General features: G+C 46.3%; 1 protein-coding gene across 3 annotated transcripts in view; it reads left to right on the forward strand.

The window, feature by feature from the left end:
• LOC120922844 (NACHT, LRR and PYD domains-containing protein 12-like) overlaps positions 1-18,668 on the forward strand; it is a 233,827-nt gene that overhangs the window by 25,174 nt on the left and 189,985 nt on the right. For all 3 annotated transcript variants that reach the window (XM_040334845.1, XM_040334901.1, XM_040334856.1), the window contains exon 3: positions 8,732-8,892. In XM_040334845.1, the coding sequence (XP_040190779.1) occupies positions 8,732-8,892 (161 nt within the window). The remainder of the gene's footprint in view (positions 1-8,731; positions 8,893-18,668) is intronic.

Genomic DNA, 18,668 nt, shown 5'->3' on the forward strand with positions numbered 1-18,668 from the left:
TACCTATATCTAATTCCAAACACAGTCTCTCTTGTTTAAACAATGATTGGCAGCTCGGCCGCATTGCTTGTACCAAACATTGATTTGCTAGATGCAGAGCCATTGTTCACATTGCAGTAAATATTTTAAATATATTAAATTAAACAATGCTTACAAATGACATTTTTCATCTAGGCACTCTTTCATGTGTAAATCTCATGCCCCTGACAATGGATGACATAAAAGACACTTCCTAATGACCTCTGTACAACCAACACTTGAACAATACTTTGCCTGATCTGAATACACCATTCAAAAACTTGTCAATGAGGTACAGCATTGTTCACATCTCTATTTTGTGAGGTGTCCAAAAGCATTTGGATACCAAAATAACATTGTGGTACCCCATAGACAGAATAGCTTAAAAAGGGTGCAACCAACAGCCCAAACCCCCATCCCATGTGTCTACATTTTCAAGGCCTCTGCTGATCACATTTTTAAATTCCTTACCTTCCTGTCTCTCGCTCCTCGTTTCTCACGCTCGCCTAATTACCGCGTAAGATGCGTAATCACGGCGTAAACCTTTTTAACACTCCGCGTATTTATGAAACCCCGCCCTCGTCACCTTTGCGAGGCCCCTAATCAATGATTTTAGGAAATATGGCGTTAACTGTGTATGTTCTGGATGCGCTCGAAGATTCTCCGCGTAACGGACGTAAACACGTTGTTTGCATTCTCTACACTCCGCGTATGTATTAAACGCCGCCCTCTTCTCCGCCCATGGCGTAAGAATTCATCTTTTCCACGCCCATAATCTCTGTGGGAAAGGAAAGATGGCGATGTCACACGAGCGGGCACGATGCTCTCATGCCACAAGTGAAGGGACAGAGGCAGGGACGTCCCGATCAAGGAAAAGAAGATATAAAGCCACTAATATGCGGTTCCAGGAAATGGTGGAGTTAGTTTACATCATGCGAAAAAAGGACTATGATGGTGAATTAGGGCCATACAAGACCCCTAACCGCCGAAAGGCACATATTATGGACAAGGTGGCGAGGAGAATGCAGAGGATGTTTGGGATCACCAGGTCCAAGGAACAGCTGAGGAAACGATGGTCAGACTTAAAATTGAGGGAGCCACATCAGATGAAGAAAATACTTAAAATTCTGCGTAAAAGTAAGTAAATATATATTGGGTTTGGGGGGGGGGGGGGGGTGGTGATTGTCTGCAATAATGTGTTGCCATGTATATTTCACCATCTGCCTCCTTGGCCTGCTTGTAATTTTAAAGACATGTTGTTATTTATTTTTTAGAACATAAATAACTACATATTTACAAACAGTGTTCTTAGTAAACAACGTAACATCACATAGTTTATCAGAAAGGCTCGGTTATTCCAGGAACAACACACCTGGACATGGCTCACTGGCCAAAAACTTTGTTTGTAAACATTGTGTAAAAGCTAGTTCTATAAAAAAAAAGAAGGAGAATGGGAAAGGCAAACAGGATTCATTCTAAAAACAGTGGTAATAAAGCAGATGTTTTCACATCTGCAATGCAGAGCACCTGTGTCTCCCCAAATCAAAAATGGGTTTTGGTAGGGTATCCCAGAAATACAGTTTAGGGGGGACATCCATGTGTGTCACTTTGCTAAAAAGGGGCAGGATCAGAGCTTGCCATATAGAAGTAATTGCAAAATGTAGGTTTGGTGAAAGATAAAAGTAACTAAATGAAAGCATCTTCTAAGCAATGTGTGCGATTTATGCTCTCCAATATCTGTGTGCTGATGAGTCTACATTTTTTTTGGTTTATTTCAGGGGAAAGAAGTCGCCAGCATTTGGAGGAGGCAGAGAGGGCCAGACAAGGCCAAAATCTGCCATCTCAACATGTGGAGGAGGAGGAGGATGTGGAAGGAGAAGAGGATGTGGAAGGAGAGGAGGATGTGGAAGGAGAGGAGGATGTGGAAGGAGAGGAGGATGTGGAAGGAGAGGAGGATGTGGAAGGAGAGGAGGAAGGAAGAAAGGAGGAAGGAAGAGAGGAGGAAGAAGTAATTTTGGACTTAGAAGTCATAGCAGATGAAGGGCAAGTGGCGGAAGAACAATTTGGCGAATTGAAAGAAGGTGGATTGATGGATGAAGGAGGAGTCCAAGATGATGGGGAAGTGGTGGAAGAAGGAGGAGTGATTGAAGATGATGGGGAGGTGGTGGAAGAAGGAGGAGTGATAGAAGATGTCGAAGAGGTGGAAAGGAGAAGCCCATCAGGTCAGTGTCACCCTAGCTTGATTCCAAAAAACATATGTAGATAGGCCTCATTGAAAAATAATATTGTAAATGCCATTTTTTTTTTGTTGGTTTAGGGGAGGAGGATGGTGTGCCAATATTTTCACGTGCAAGTGCTGCTATAATTATTCAGCAGGTAATGGAGTGCAGCACTGAAATGCACAATATGCGTGAAAGGATGTTTCTCATGGAACAGAATGTAACAAATGTCCTTTTGGAATGCAGCACGGAAATGGACAATATGCGGCAAAGAATGATGGTAATCGAAGCAAATTTTAAGAACATTATTGACATGATGGGCCGTGTCAAAGACTGAAACACCCCCCGCCCATCCCCCGCCCCCACAAACATTTTAACAGTTTGAATAATGAATACGCCAAAATTTGAAGATACACACACAGTGTGCCAACATGTGCTATCTGCCATCACAGAATATCTAATGTCTGTGCTTTGTGGGTCCAACCCCCTCCTCCATCCTCAAGTAGTTGAGAGGAAGGGTTTGCTCCCACAAAACACAGACATTGATCACCCATGATGTCAGATAGCACATGTGGCCATTTGTCTGTTGAACCAATGACATTTGGCGAGTTTGCACTGAATGTGTGTATCTTCCAATTTTGGCGTGTTCCAGTGTGAAAGCACACCATGACTGACTGCTGTTGTGAGTTTTTATATTTTTTGAATTTGATTTTGTTACTTTTTGACCATGTTGAACATTTTGGGATACTATAAAGTTTAGACCATAAAGAATAAACAACGCCAAAAATTATTTTCAATATATATATAGAATTATAAATCTCTCTAATCACTGAATTTAGTGAAGTAGAGATTTGACTCCAAATTCTCACCCAAAAATTTTGTTTTAGAAAAACACACCAAAAACAAGAAAAATGGTTACAAAATTATTGTTTTTTGTGCCTAAAAAATATGGCCAAAAATAAATTTAAGGCGGTAAACACCCCACCAAATATAATCTATATATATATATATATATGTAAACAATAAATCTAACTATATTTGAGGAAAAAAAAAGTGAACTTGTTAATAAATGTATAATCTGCATAATATTTTTGGTTGAATTACCTGAAAAAAAAAAAAAGTTTTTAAAAACATTTGAAGACTCCTAAGTACAAAAGCAGGGAGTAATGAAAAAAATCAAAAAATTTTTTTGGGGTCATGAACAAGCAAAAATAAAAAAAATTTGACCTCAACATTTACAAATGGAGTTGCTTCTTATTTCTAGACTCAATACCCTGTTTGTAGATGAGTGAATACTGTGCAAAATGTGGTTAGTTACTAAAAGTGGAGAAATCAATTATGCATTACAATTGAAGAAGTTAGTTAGAGAACCAGGAAGACAGAAAAAGAGAAAAAGCATTAATGACAAACAACTGTATAAAGTCCAATGGTCTAATTATTTATTATTTTTTAGAATATTCCTTTCTTTGGGGGCCGAATTAGAAAGAAATATGATCTGGCATAGCAATGGCCCCCCGACCCATGAAGTACTCAACATATTTGTCGCGTACCTCACGAGCTGATTGGGGGGCCAAGCCAGCGCGACCAGTGTCCAGCCCGGGAAGGGGATCTGAGGGTAGTCTTGCCTCAGAACCGATGTCGGGTAGGTACGTCTGGGAGTGCCTGCGTAAAAAGTTGTGCAAAATGCAGCAGGCAAATACAACGGTGTCCAATTTATATTCCGCCAGATGTATCGATGTCCTGAACAGGCGGAACCGGTTGGTGAGTATCCCAAAGGCATTCTCGACTACCCTCCGAGCCCTGGCCAACCGAAAATTAAACACACTCCTCTCTGAGGTGAGGGTCCTCTGGGGAAAAGGCCGCATGAGGTGAGGACCAAGCCCGAAAGCCTCGTCCGCTAGGAACACAAACGGAAGTCCTTCCACATTATCTTCATCTGGTGGCAATGCCAGACCACCAGCTTGGAGACGATCATAGAAATCAGTCCGTGCGAACACTCCCCCATCAGACATCCGGCCATTCTTCCCCACGTCCACATATAGAAACTCATACTGTGCCGACACCACCGCCATCAACACAATACTATGATAACCCTTGTAATTATAATAGTAGGACCCCGAGCGGGGTGGGGGCACAATGCGGACGTGTTTCCCATCTATTGCTCCACCGCAGTTTGGAAAATCACACCGCTGGGCAAATTGGGAAGCCACAGACTGCCATTCCTGTGGTGTGGAGGGTAGCTGTGGGGACAAACAAAATTAGAGATTTAGTACTTTGTAACAAATACATCCTACAAGCATCCTTGTGACAGTTCACAGTATTAAAATTGCATTAGAAAAATGTGCATGGAGAATTTGGAAAATGAAATATATAGGGCCACTTCATTAAGAGACTCCACAGCCCTCTGATGGGGACAATAAAAGTTTGAAGGGGGGGGGGGGGGGGGGGAAAACCCCAAAAAGTCCTGTTTGAAAAAATGGCAAGGTGGGTTTGTCCCTAGGATAGCATGCTGGACAGGTTAATATTGGGTAAGGGACAAATATGCAGGTAGGCCAAGAATAAAACATGTAAAGCTGATATCAACATGCATAGGGAGAAAAGCTAACGTTAGTTAAACACACAGCATATCTGGGAAAATAAAAATAAAGTTAGTTGGCCACATTATTAGAGCCAGGAAACTTACCTTAATATACTCCTCATGCATAACTTTGATGATGGCAGCACACGTGTCCGGTATGATGACCCCAAGCGCCTGCGGAGAGATGCCTGTCGAGAACTTGAGGTCCTGCAGGCTCCTCCCAGTCGCCAGGTACCGCAACGTGGCAATAAGCCTCTGCTCGGCCGTGATGGCTTGGCGCATCACAGTGTCCTGCCTCGTGATATAGGGGGACAGAAGATCCAGCAGACGGTTGAATACGGGGTCCGTCATGCGGAGAAAATTCCTAAAGTCATTAGGATTATTCTCCTGGAGTTCCCTAAGCAGAGGCATATGTGAGAACTGGTCACGCTGGCGCAACCAATTCTTGGTCCAGAAACGCCTCCGCCCCCTGTTTCTGGCCAAAGTACTGGACAAATGAACATATCCAGCAGCCATCCCATAAACAGCACCAACTCGCGAAAATTGACGCTGCTGCTCCATCATGGCTTCAAACCGGCCGGCTGGTCAGTCAAGAACACACTGAAACAGAAAGCACTCGCAAATCCAGCACTACCTGCGACAAACGCGCGACAAACAGATACGAGCGCACAGGATGCAACTGCTAAAGCAGAAACAACCTGCTTGCCTATAGCCGAATGACAACTACGTTACCGCAAGCACACGCACTGAACCCGTGAATACACGCTGTCAAAGCCTGGAGACCGAGAAGCGCGAATCAGCTCTAACCAAACCTTCACTAACACGAGCAAACACGTAACTAGCAAAAGAGGAACAGAGGGCGGCGCCATTAACTTTGGTCTTCCCCTTTATAGTGACGTCGTACGTAGTTTACGTGCACGCGTTCCGGTACGACGGGAATTTGGTCCGCTGGTGTGTACACGCCAGCGGAACAAAACACAAATCAGCCTTGTACGCCGGAAACTGTCGGGCAGACAGTTTCCAGCGCACAGATCCGGTCGTGAGTACAAGGCCTCAGACGAACGGCTGTTTTGCCGCAGCTAAAAGCAGGTTTATGTTTTGCTGGAATTCAAGACTCCGGGCACAGCGATCAGCTGCATTTGTACACTGCTTTTAGCTGCGGGTGCGTTTAGCCAAGGACAAATTCCTTTAAATATTGTACCTGCTGGGTGTCTATAGTATGCCTGTGAAAACGTCTTTGAGAACCCGGGCCTGTGAAAACGTCTTTGAGAACCCGGGCCTGTGAAAACGTCTTTGAGAACCCGGACCTGTGAAAACGTCTTTGAGAACCCGGGCCTGTAAAAAAACGTCTTTGAGAAGCCGGGCCTGTGAAAACGTCTTTGAGAACCCGGGTCTTGCCCGAGGGAACATGTATCATGTATCTCAAAGATGTTTTCACAGGCCCGGGTTCTCAAAGATGTTTTCACAGGCCCGGGTTCTCAAAGATGTTTTCACAGGCCCGGGTTCTCAAAGATGTTTTCACAGGCCCGGGTTCTCAAAGACGTTTTCACAGGCCCGGGTTCTCAAAGACGTTTTCACAGGCCCGGCTTCTCAAAGATGTTTTCACAGGCCCGGCTTCTCAAAGACGTTTTCACAGGCCCGGGTTCTCAAAGACGTTTTCACAGGCCCGGGTTCTCAAAGACGTTTTCACAGGCCCGGCTTCTCAAAGACGTTTTCACAGGCCCGGCTTCTCAAAGATGTTTTCACAGGCCCGGCTTCTCAAAGATGTTTTCACAGGCCCGGCTTCTCAAAGACGTTTTCACAGGCCCGGCTTCTCAAAGACGTTTTCACAGGCCCGGCTTCTCAAAGATGTTTTCACAGGCCCGGCTTCTCAAAGACGTTTTCACAGGCCCGGGTTCTCAAAGACGTTTTCACAGGCCCGGGTTCTCAAAGACGTTTTCACAGGCCCGGCTTCTCAAAGACGTTTTCACAGGCCCGGGTTCTCAAAGACGTTTTCACAGGCCCGGGTTCTCAAAGACGTTTTCACAGGCCCGGCTTCTCAAAGATGTTTTCACAGGCCCGGCTTCTCAAAGAATTAAACAACTAATAAAATATATCTTTATATTCATCTGAGAAATAAACCTTAAAACCCAATTCCATCACTCCCAATTTCCCTTCATCCCCTTTGGATATCATTTTGCATTGTAAAAATCATTAAACACTCCTTTATTCCTGGGCTCTGTGTTCTGGTCCTCTTCTGTCCTCAGCAGTGGGCAGGTCCTGAATGATGTACAATACTCTCTTCAGCATTCCCCTGTAAGTCCAGAGGGGTGTGAGGTCACTTCCCAGGGGGGCGGTCCTTGACACCCTGAGCTCATAGACAATGCAATGATTGACACTGGGCATCATTCTACCTGGGAGAGGAGCACCATCTAGTGGTAAAAAGGAAATACTGCAGGGGAGTATTTTAAATAAATTATTATTATTATTATTATTATTATTATTATTATTATTATTATTATTATTATTATTATTATTATTATTATACAGGCTTTATATAGCACCAACAGTTTACGCAGTGCTTTACATCATGAGGGCAGACAGTACAGTCACAATACAATTCAATACAGGAGGAATCAGAGGGCCCTGCTTGTTAGAGCTTACAATCTAGGAATATAAATATATATATATATATATATATATATATATATATATTTTTAACTTTACTTTTTTATTAATCTGTAGTTAGGCTTTAACCCCTTAACGCCCGCCGCCAGACTATTTACGTCCGCACAATGGCACGGACAGGCAGAAGGACGTATATATACATCCTTGCCTTCTAGCGGGTGGGGGGTCCGATCGGGACCCCCCCCGGTACATGTGGCGGGCAGATTCCCTCTGGGAGCGATCCGGGATGACGGCGCGGCTATTCGTTTATGGCCGCTTCGTCGCGATCGCTCCCCGGAGCTGAAGAACGAGGAGAGCCGTATGTAAACACAGCTTCCCCGTGCTTCACAGTGGCGGCTGCATCGATCGAGTGATCCCTTTTATAGGGAGACTCGATCGATGATGTCAGACCTACAGCCACACCCCCCTACAGTTGTAAACACACACTAGGTGAACCCTAACTCCTACAGCGCCCCCTGTGGTTAACTCCCAAACTGCAACTGTCATTTTCACAATAAACAATGCAATTTAAATGCATTTTTTGCTGTGAAAATGACAATGGTCCCAAAAATGTGTCAAAATTGTCCGAAGTGTCCGCCATAATGTCGCAGTCACGAAAAAAATCGCTGATCGCCGCCATTAGTAGTAGTAAAAAAAAAAAAAAATTAATTAATAAAAATGCAATAAAAATATCCCCTATTTTGTAAACTCTATAAATTTTGCGCAAACCAATCGTTAAGCGCTTATTGCGATTTTTTTTTACCAAAAATAGGTAGAAGAATACGTATCGGCCTAAACTGAGGAAAAAAATGTTATATATGTTTTTGGGGGATATTTATTATAGCAAAAATTAAAAAATATTGCCTTTTTTTCAAAACTGTCGCTCTATTTTTGTTTATTAAAAACCGCAGAGGGGATCAAATACCACCAAAAGAAAGCTCTATTTGTGGGGAAAAAAGGACGCCAATTTTGTTTGGGAGCCACGTCGCACGACCGCGCAATTGTCTGTTAAAGCGACGCAGTGCCGAATTGTAAAAACGCCTTGGGTCATTTAGCAGCATATTGGTCCGGGGCTTAAGTGGTTAAATAGTTAAAGTTCTCAGTGAAGATTTAGAGCTAGTTAACTTGCATGTGCAAACATAATTCCCCATTGTAGGGCAATTAATGTATTCTCACCTCCAGTGCTCATTTTCTCCGGTGAGATAAAATTCATGCTGGATATTAATTTGCATCATTTATAAATCAGAAAATGTATATCTGTGTTTTCTAGAGGATATCGGGAGGTTCCGCCACCGGCTGTCTGCATACGATGATCCATCACTGAGGAAGATATACGAGTATTATAGAGATGATCTGACCTACATCCTGGAGAACATGGGCCCTCGTACTGCCCTGGTGGAACTAAAATCTCGGAACGTCTTAAACACAGAGGTAAGAAAAATATATTTCTAAAGTGCCTACAGCAATATATGTATAAGTAAAGGGGAACTCTGACTCATAGTTGTAAACATGGATTACCCCCGTCCTTTATAATTGTCCACATATCACTTCATACTGATCATAAACAGCTGAACATATAAGTCCTCCCAATAAACCTGATCATATCAACACTTCATTACATCCTGCAAAAAATATGGGGCCAGATTCTCAAAAGAGTTACGCCGGCGTAATTCGAAATTCCCGCCGGCGTATCATTGTTTTGTATTCACAAAACAATGATACGCCGGAATTAGGCTAGGGTCCGACTGGCGTAAGTCACTTACACCGTCGGATCCTAAATGCAGTACAACGCTGACCGCTAGGTGGCGTTTACGTTCAGGTCTCATTTGACTATGCAAATGAGCCTGATACGCCGATTCCCGAACGAATTTGCGTCGCGTACGTAGTTTCCGTAAGCGCAAGGTTCCCCTGCTATATGAGGGGTAACCTTACCGCCAGTCCGCCGTATGCCATGTTAAGTATGGCGTCGGGTCCACGCCGGCTTTTTCCGTCGGTTACGTCATTTTCCTAAGTCGTTCTTGAATACAACTTTACGTCAATGACGCACACGTCGGGGTCATTGACGTTTTCCGTCATGAGCTGGTGCATGCGCACTGGGCTATTTTTCAGCCCGGCGCATTCGCATTTCAATCGGCACGGGGGCGCGCTTAATTTGAATACAAGCCGCCCCCTTTGAATTACGCGGCCATACGCCGGGCCATTTACACTACGCCGACGCAAATTACGGAGCAAGTGCTTGGAGAATACGGCACTTGCTCCAGTAAGTTGCGGTGGCGTAGTGTAAATGGCTTACGCTAGGCCAGTGTTTCTCAATTCCAGTCCTCAGGCCCCCCCAACAGGTCATGTTTTCAGGATTTCCATTATTTTGTACAGGTGATTTGATCAGTTTCACTGCCTTAGTAATCACCACAGCCTTTTCATCTGAGGGAAATCCTGAAAACCTGACCTGTTGGGGGGGCCTGAGGACTGGAATTGAGAAACACTGCGCTAGGCCAACGCGGGATCTTGGAGAATCTGGCCCATGGAAACCATTTACACAACTTCTCCCACCAGAATGTAACAACCCACAAAGGGGTTAATTTTCTAAAGGAAAATACACTGTACACTTTGGAAGGACAGTTGCGCTAATTTTCCCCAGAGCTTAGCAAATGTGGTGAAGCTTCATTTTGCAAAGAATACTCAATCAGATGCAAGGAAAATAAACATTATTCTTGCACATGATTGGATGATGGAAATCGGCAGAACTTCACCACATTCACTAAGCTCTGGGGAAAATACGTACCGTATTTGCCGGCGTATAAGACGACCCCCTATTTTTCCAGGAAAAATGTTGTGCCATTCCATTACATGCCCCACTGTGCCATTCCATTCCATGCCCCCACTGTGCCATTCCATGCCCCCACTGTGCCATTCCATTACATGCCCCACTGTGCCATTCCATTACATGCCCCACTGTGCCATTCCATTACATGCCCCACTGTGCCATTCCATTACATGCCCCACTGTGCCATTCCATTACATGCCCCACTGTGCCATTCCATTACATGCCCCACTGTGCCATTCCATTACATGCCCCACTGTGCCATTCCATTACATGCCCCACTGTGCCATTCCATTACATGCCCCACTGTGCCATTCCATTACATGCCCCACTGTGCCATTCCATTACATGCCCCACTGTGCCATTCCATTCCATGCCCCATTGTGCCATTCCATGCCCCCACTGTGCCATTCCATTCCATGCCCCCAATGTGCCATTCCATTACATGCCCCACTGTGCCGTGCCATTACATTCCCCACTGTACCGTGCCATTCCGTGCCCCCACTGTGCCATTCCGTGCCCCCACTGTGCCATTCCATGTCTCCACTGTGCCATTCCATGCCTCCACTGTGCCATTCCATTACATGCCCCACTGTGCCATGCCATTACATGCCCCACTGTGCCGTGCCATTAGATGCCCCACTGTGCCGTGCCATTCCATGCCCCCACTGTGCCATTCCATGCCCCCACTGTGCCATTCCATGCCTCCACTGTGCCATTCCATGCCCCCACTGTGCTATTCCATGCCTCCACTGTGCCATTCCATGCCCCCACTGTGCTATTCCATGCCCCCACTGTGCCCTTCCATGCCCCCACTGTGCCATTCCATGCCCCCACTGTGCCATTCCATGCCTCCACTGTCCATCACATGCCTTTACTGTGCTGGCCAAGACGATCTCCCTACCTTAATTTTTTGCTGTGGACATCCATGTTTCAGGCTGCGGGCATCCATGATTCAAAAGCCGCGCCTCCTCCTCAGACTGTTCCGTGATAGGCGGAACACTACTTTTCCCAGCAGTGCTTCTGTTCAGTGTTCCGCCTATCACGGATGTCCTCTCGTCCGAGGATGAGAATGCATTCGTGATAGGCGGAACACTGAACAGAGGCCCTGCTGGTAAAAGTAGTGTTCCGCCTATCACGGAACAGTCTGAGGAGGAGGCGCGGCTTTTGAATCATGGATGCCCGCAGCCTGAAACATGGATGCCCGCAGCCTGACGGAGACAGATCCGGCGTATGAGACGACCCCCGACTTTGGATGCATTTTTTGCATCCAAAAGGTCGTCTTATACGCCGGAAAATACGGTACAACTGTACTTTGAAAGTGCACAATCTATTTGCCTTTAATAAATCCACCCCAATTGCCTTTAAAATTGCTTCTATCAATGTATCCAATTGTATCTACAGTATATTATAAGCATCTTCCTTTATATCCTTTCATTGCTAAAAATACTCTTCACATCACAGTAGCAAATGAATGTTCTCATAATACAAATCAGAGATTTCTTACTCCTAGTAAAATGTGCCGTTCTATGAATGACTTTGAATTTAGACAGTGTGTTGTATGTAAGTGTGTATGTGCTATGAGATGGCTTACTGTATTATATACAGTGTTATAATAAGGCTTCAGAAACATGAATGAGGGGTGAGTGTGAAAATAAATATGTAAAAAGTGTGGGGGGGCATTTGTATTCATCCCCCTTTATGCTGATACCCCTAACTAAAATCTAGTGGGACCAATTACCTTCAGAAGTCATCTAATTAGTTAATAGAGTCCACCTGTGTGTAATTTTAATCCAGGAACTTTACCTATCATTTTTTTTTTCGGTATGCTTACTTGCAAGGGGCAGGGGTGATGCCCTTTGCGCCTCCACCCCTTCCCACATAGACGGGTTTCCGCTTTTGCGGGATGGGTAGTCGGCCCTCTCTAAGAGGTCTCCAATGTTTTTTTTTCAGGTTTCTGGCTGGATTTTACCTTAGAACGAGACACACACAGCTCTGTTCTCTGGTTCCAAACAGATAGACTTTAATGACAAACTCAGGCTCTGTTTAATACAGTCAGCAACCAAAAAGCATGCTGCAGTAATCAAAGGGACAATGACACACTCCACCCACAACATCACACAATGGGTGCTAACGAGTCTCCAATGCACATTCCTTTAGTAAACATAAGTCAGACGTCTGACCTTTAGAGGGTGCTAAGTCACAACACATATTATCATCAATATACTTTCACACAATACAGTGTCATTAGCATAGCACCATGAAAAGGTCTTTAGAAGCCAGGCTGTCTACCAAGCTCCAATTCACATCACCACAGTACCAGACTTAATTAGCACCTCAACAGTCTATGTTCCACATTGAAGGAGACACTCTATTGACCTGTTGGGTTCAGAATGAACAACTTATAATATTTCAAGATATCCTGCAATACATGAATTATCATTACTGTCCCAACTCATGTAATCTGAGATATAATTTCTCAGTCATTCTATGCCCCTAGTGGACATAGGATGACCCTAGACGCAAGAGTCATTGGTGAAGCTGACACAGGAGTACCCCACATCCTTCAAGAGCCTCTGGGTCCCACGGGCCATACCGTTACAGTCCTTTTTTTTGACAAGTTCATTGATTAGGAATGGGGTAAGCCGCAGAAGTCCTTTGTAGTTCCTCAGCGCCTGGTGGTTCGGTACCCCTTTGAGGAGAGCCTCTTGGAAAAAATGGTCTTCTCCGATAGTGGCCCCCTGGTTGCCTGGTTAAAAGGGTGACCACTCTCCCTATAGAAGGGACCCCTGCCTTCAAGGACCATACTGATAAGAGGTCCGGGGCGCTCACCCACTCCATGTTTACCATGCTGGTGTCTGCATTGCGGCCTATTGTGGCTACAACCTTGGTGTCTTAGACACTCACTGAACAAGCCGTTTTAATTGCAGAGATAAATCCCCCCCTAGCCATAGCCTTGAATGCATCTCACACTATAGGCGGATCTGCTAATTCAGAATTAGAAGTCCAATATCACTTAATCGATTCCTCTAGTTGGGCAGACACCTGCTCATTTTGGGCCAGATTCACGTAGAGCGGGCGCAGCGCAACGTAACCGGTTTACGCTACACCGCCGCAATTTTTCCAATTTAGTGCCCGATCCACAAAGCACTTACCTGGAAATTTGCGGCGGTGTATCGTAAACAGGTCCGGCGCAAGGCGGCCCAATTCAAATGGGGCGGGTACCATTTAAATTAGGCACGCTCCCGCGCCGGACGTACTGCGCATGCTCCCGTCGCAAATTTCCCGACGTGCTTTGCGCGAAATTACGACGCGCCAAAGTTTTGTGAAAAAAGACTTACGCCAGGAAAAATAAAAAATGTACAAAAAAAATCAAAAGCGACGCGGGAAAGACGGGCATACTTTAACATGTTGGAGTACTTTTACACCATGTTAAAGGTGCCCTATCTTTGCAATGGAAATCTAACACTTGCGACGCCGTAACAACGGGAAAAATCTTCGTGGATCGCCGTAACTCCTAATTTGCATACCCAACGCTGGTTTACGACGCAAACTCCCCCCAGTGGCGGCCGCGGTACTGCATCCTAAGATCCGACAGTGTAAAACAGTTACACCTGTCGGATCTTCTGGCTATCTATGCGTAACTGATTCTATGAATCAGTCGCATAGATAGAAACAGAGATACGACGGCGTATCAGCAGATACGCCGTCGTATCTCTTCTGTGAATCTGGCCCTTTGTAACCAGCTGGGTGACAACCGCCATCCTCCCCCTTTTGCCACTGTTGGAAAGGTCAGGGTAAGATAAAGAGGGTTATGGTCAGATAAACCCCCCACCAAATATTCTATTTCAGGCAGGAACGGCAACAAAAGTCAATTGCCAAAAGCTAGATCTATCCTGGCCGAGGATCTATGGGCTGTGGATATGTGAAAGAAGCACCTGACTGCCGGATGCTTCCAATGCCATAACTCTAATAGCCCCGCTACATTTGCCCAACTGACAAAGTCAGAGTTACCCATTCTGTTCTGATTGGCATAGTCCAATGCTGCGTCTAGCACAGCATTAAAATCACCCATCAAGACAATAGGAAGGTTATACAATTGGGCCACTTTAGCCAGTAGATCATAAAGTATCTGGACCTGAAAAGGAGGAGGCAAATAAACATTTACCAACAATAGTTTGCAATTAACAAACATTCAGAACTACCGTCATGTATCGACCCCCTGGGTCCAAGATCACCTGGTGGATTGTTCATGGGGTAGCCTTGCTAATTAGAATGGAGACACCCCTAGCAAATGCTGAATAAGTTGAGTGCAGGGCTCTCTGAATCCATGGCCTACGCAAAGGTAGGATATGATTGCAGGTGAGTCTCCTGCAGAAAAACAATATGCAATATTGGAAAATAAAAGCCCTTTTGTATTTGTTATGTATTTGTTATGCAACCCTCTGATATTCCACGACAGAAATGTAACCTTATCACATACCTCCCAACTTTTGAAGCTGAGAATGAGGGACACTTTAGGGGGAAAGCGACCTGTAGCACGTGTAGTGTGTTGCAGCAAAAGTGGGTGTGGTTAAATGTTGATTGCCGGGAGGGGACAGTTGTGGCATGTGAGGGTTAAAGGAAAAAAAAGGTGGGGCGGAGGCCATATAATGTTTCCTTACTGCCTGTCAAATGCTCTCTGAAGAGAAATCTGAATGCCAATTGCTCTTTAGAAACCAAGGTGTGAACAAACCAAATTGTTTTATTTGTTTAATTTGGAGAAGGGGGGAATCGTTGAGAGAGCTGGGGGGCTTTGGTGAGAGCTGGGGGCATTACTGAGAGAGGAGGGGGGCATTGGTGAGAGAGCTGGGGGCATTAGTAAAAGAGATGGGGGGATTTTTGTTTTTTTACATTTTTAACAGCCCTATTGGGAAGCTTTGGGGAAATAGCAGGGCTAAACATATTTACTGCGGGGGGCGTGACCTAGACGGGCATGTGAGCGGTCGCACTACACGGAGCTCCCGCTAACGATCCTCCTCTGATCCTGTTCCCGAACTATTCCTATACCGACATTCGGCCTAAAGGCACAGGCTTACCTTACCGGCCACAGCGGTGGGAGAATCGGCTGTTGGCGAAGCCTCGGATGACTCGCTAAACCGAGAAAGGAGCTGCAGCGGCGGCGGCTATGGACACCCAGGATGGTGGCTGGTCCTCTCAGCCACAGAAGGCAGCGCATGGAGTAGACAAACCACCTGAGTTGGGCGGTAAGTCTCTTAAAGCACAGAAACAGCAAGGGAAGGAACCCCCCAAAGATATGCTGTATTATGCCCAAAAGCTGCAGGCCCCCGCCAGCTCTCCTACTCCACCGCCTCAGACCCGGACACAGGGGGCTCAGGAGCAAAATGGCGCCTCGGCTATGGATGACACACTGCCACTATAGAACTCCTCTGATCATATACATGACATATTTGTGGAGCTGCAAGATGATGCTCCCCAGCCCATGCTGAGTGAAATCCTTTGTGCTGTGCAGAGATGCACAACCTCTGTGACAGCCTTGGTTGATGACTTAAAGGTGCAGTTTGGGGAGCTCACTGAGACGGTGTCTCTCCTGAGGCATGACCTTCAGAAAATCAGAGAGAGGACCACGGCTGTGGAGGGACGGATCAGTGAGGTGGAGGACCAGCTACCACCCCTTACCAGGGATACTAGATCAGCACTACAGCAATCAGCACAGGCCACTGCAAAAACCGACGACATTGAGAACCGCCTAAGGAGGAACAATGTCCACATCGTGGGGCTCCCTGAGAGGGTGGAGGGTAGGGACCCCACGGCCTTTACAGAAACGTGGCTCCAGGAAATCTTCAGCAAGGAGGCATTCACCAAGCTGGTTGCGGTTAAAAAGGGCACACTGCACGCCTCCCAGACCCCTTACCCCTGGCAGTTCACCCAGATCCATGCTGGCCAGGCTTTTAAATTACAGAGACAGAGAGATCATACTTCAACTGGCCAGCGAAAGAGGAGCTGTGCATTAAAATGGAGCTAAAATATCGTTCTACCCGGACTTCTCAGCTGAGGTGCAACTTAAGAGAGCCAAATTTGCTGTGGTGAAGAAGTGCCTGCAGTGGATCCAAGTTACCTATGCCATGTTATACCCGACCAAGCTGCGGGTTACATTCAGAGGACATGCTACCTTTTTTGAATCCGCCGCAGAGGCAGCTGAGTGGCTAGATCGCAATGAGCAAGATCTAAGGAGGCAACGAGATGCAGATATGGGAGACTGAGGCCCTGCACTCCTTCCCGCGAGGTCGGCATGTTACCCGCAGATAAGATAAGTCTATAATTTACGAAACTGGATCTTACAAGTTTTTACATCGTTGGCGCTTGATAAGAGCTTTGAAAATGTATCTCCACTGGAATCTGACCTACAGTGGGGGATCTACGCCCATCTTGGCTCCTATGACTACTTTGAGTCCCAGTTAAAGGGACATGTTTCTTGGTGCCCGGTTGGCACGGATCACCTGTTGGGCCCACCCGCTGTGGTTAGTTGGAGGCGGCTTGCCTCCAACCCGGACAGGGGGCTACACGGGCCCGAGGGGTCTGTTCAGGACTGTATGTTCAATTTTCTTTTGCTCATGATGTTGCATTACTTGATGAACTTCTGCTTTCTGCTCTCCTGCCAGCCGTGTTGGTGGTTGTGCCCACCTGCAGCGACCCAAATGCTGAAAGAGTCTGGTGCCCGGGTAGGGCAGGTTGCCCCAGCCCCCAGACCCTGGAACCCTATGCTGTGGCCTCTGGCCCATGGGCGTGAATTTTTTTCCACCCGCCATGGCCACCACCCCTGACTTGGAACGTTCGTGGTGTCCATGATCCGTTGAAACGTACCATGGTCAGCTCTTGTCTGAAAAAGTTCCTCCCAACTATTGTGGGGTTTCAGGAGACCCACCTTACGAGGGACACAGTTGGCTGCCTGGGATTTTCCTGGGTGGGCAAGGCCTACCATTCCACTCACACCTCATATTCCCGGGGGTGAGTGTACTGGTGCACAAATCCTTGACCTACCAGGAAATTGACATGGCTGTGGACACCCTCGGGAGATATGTTTTTTTATATTGCAAAGTATTTACTGTGACAATGATAATTGCTTTTGTGTATATACCCCCCTTTTTTTAGGGAGGTTTTACAGCTTCTCCTCTCTTACCTGGTCGATAAACCTGACGTTCCCATTATGATCATGGGGGATTTCAATGGCTGTCTGGATCCCAGAATGGATAGACACCCGCCGGCCCAATTACCACAGGGGGGCAGGGGCACTGTATTGAGCCGACTACTGGGGGAGGTGGTCTGGATTGATGTGTGGAGGGCTAGGTACCCGACAACCAAGAAATTCTCCTGTTTTTCAAAAACACATGGGTCACTATCCCGCATAGATCTTTGTGTGGGGTCCCCACAGGTTCTACATATGGCCCCCAGAGTGGAATACTTTCCCAGGGGGGTATCTGACCATTCTCCGTTGGTTGCCTATCTTGTTACTTGCCTGGTCTCTTCCCTGCCCAGGGCCCCATGGAAATTGAATGCCTTCTGGCTAAAGCTGTTTAAATCCCACAAACGCGTAGTGCACCAGATAGAACAATACTTTTTAGAAAACCGAGGTAGCGATGATCTGACAGTGTGCTGGGATGCTTTTAAGGCTTGTCTGAGGGGCACATTTATTAATGAAATTACGTCAATCAAAACGCAATTTGTCTGCTCTTTTAGAGCAGATTAAAGACCAGGTGAAGCAGTTGGAACATTCGTCCTAGACCCCACGGATTCTGCGAGGACTCCCTGGACCGGTTGAGAGCCTCCGCGGTGGAACGAAATCGATTCTTCACCAAGCAGTCCTACTATGAGGAGGGGGAGAAGACTGGCCAACGTTTGGCCAGAATTGCCAGGTCTCAGCAGGCGTCCCCCGCCATAGGAGCGATCCGTGGCTCTCAGGGATGGCTGGTGAATGACCCAGAGCTGATTATAGCAGAATTAGACACTTTCTACACTGAACTGTATAAATCATGTAATGCTTATACTGATGAGGAACTGCAACAATATGTGGGTGCTGTGGCCCTTCAGTCTCTGGGCAGCCGGGCGCAGGCAGAGATGGAGGCTCTACTCACTCTAGACGAGCTAAGGAAGGCGGCTGCCTCCTTTCCCACATGCAAGGCCCCAGGGGGATGATGGGATCCCCATGGAGGTGTACACACAATACGGAGAGGTGATTCTGCCCAAATTGTTCGAAGTTTTTAACTCCTCGTTCAAGTCGGGAAAATTACCCCATCCATGACAAGGGCTAATGTTATCCTTTTACTAAAATCAGGAAAGGATCCCGGCTCGTATAGGCCCATTTCGCTGCTGCAAAGCGATGCTAAAA

Source organism: Rana temporaria, chromosome 1 (genome assembly GCF_905171775.1).
Source record: "Rana temporaria chromosome 1, aRanTem1.1, whole genome shotgun sequence".
NCBI lineage: Eukaryota > Metazoa > Chordata > Amphibia > Anura > Ranidae > Rana > Rana temporaria.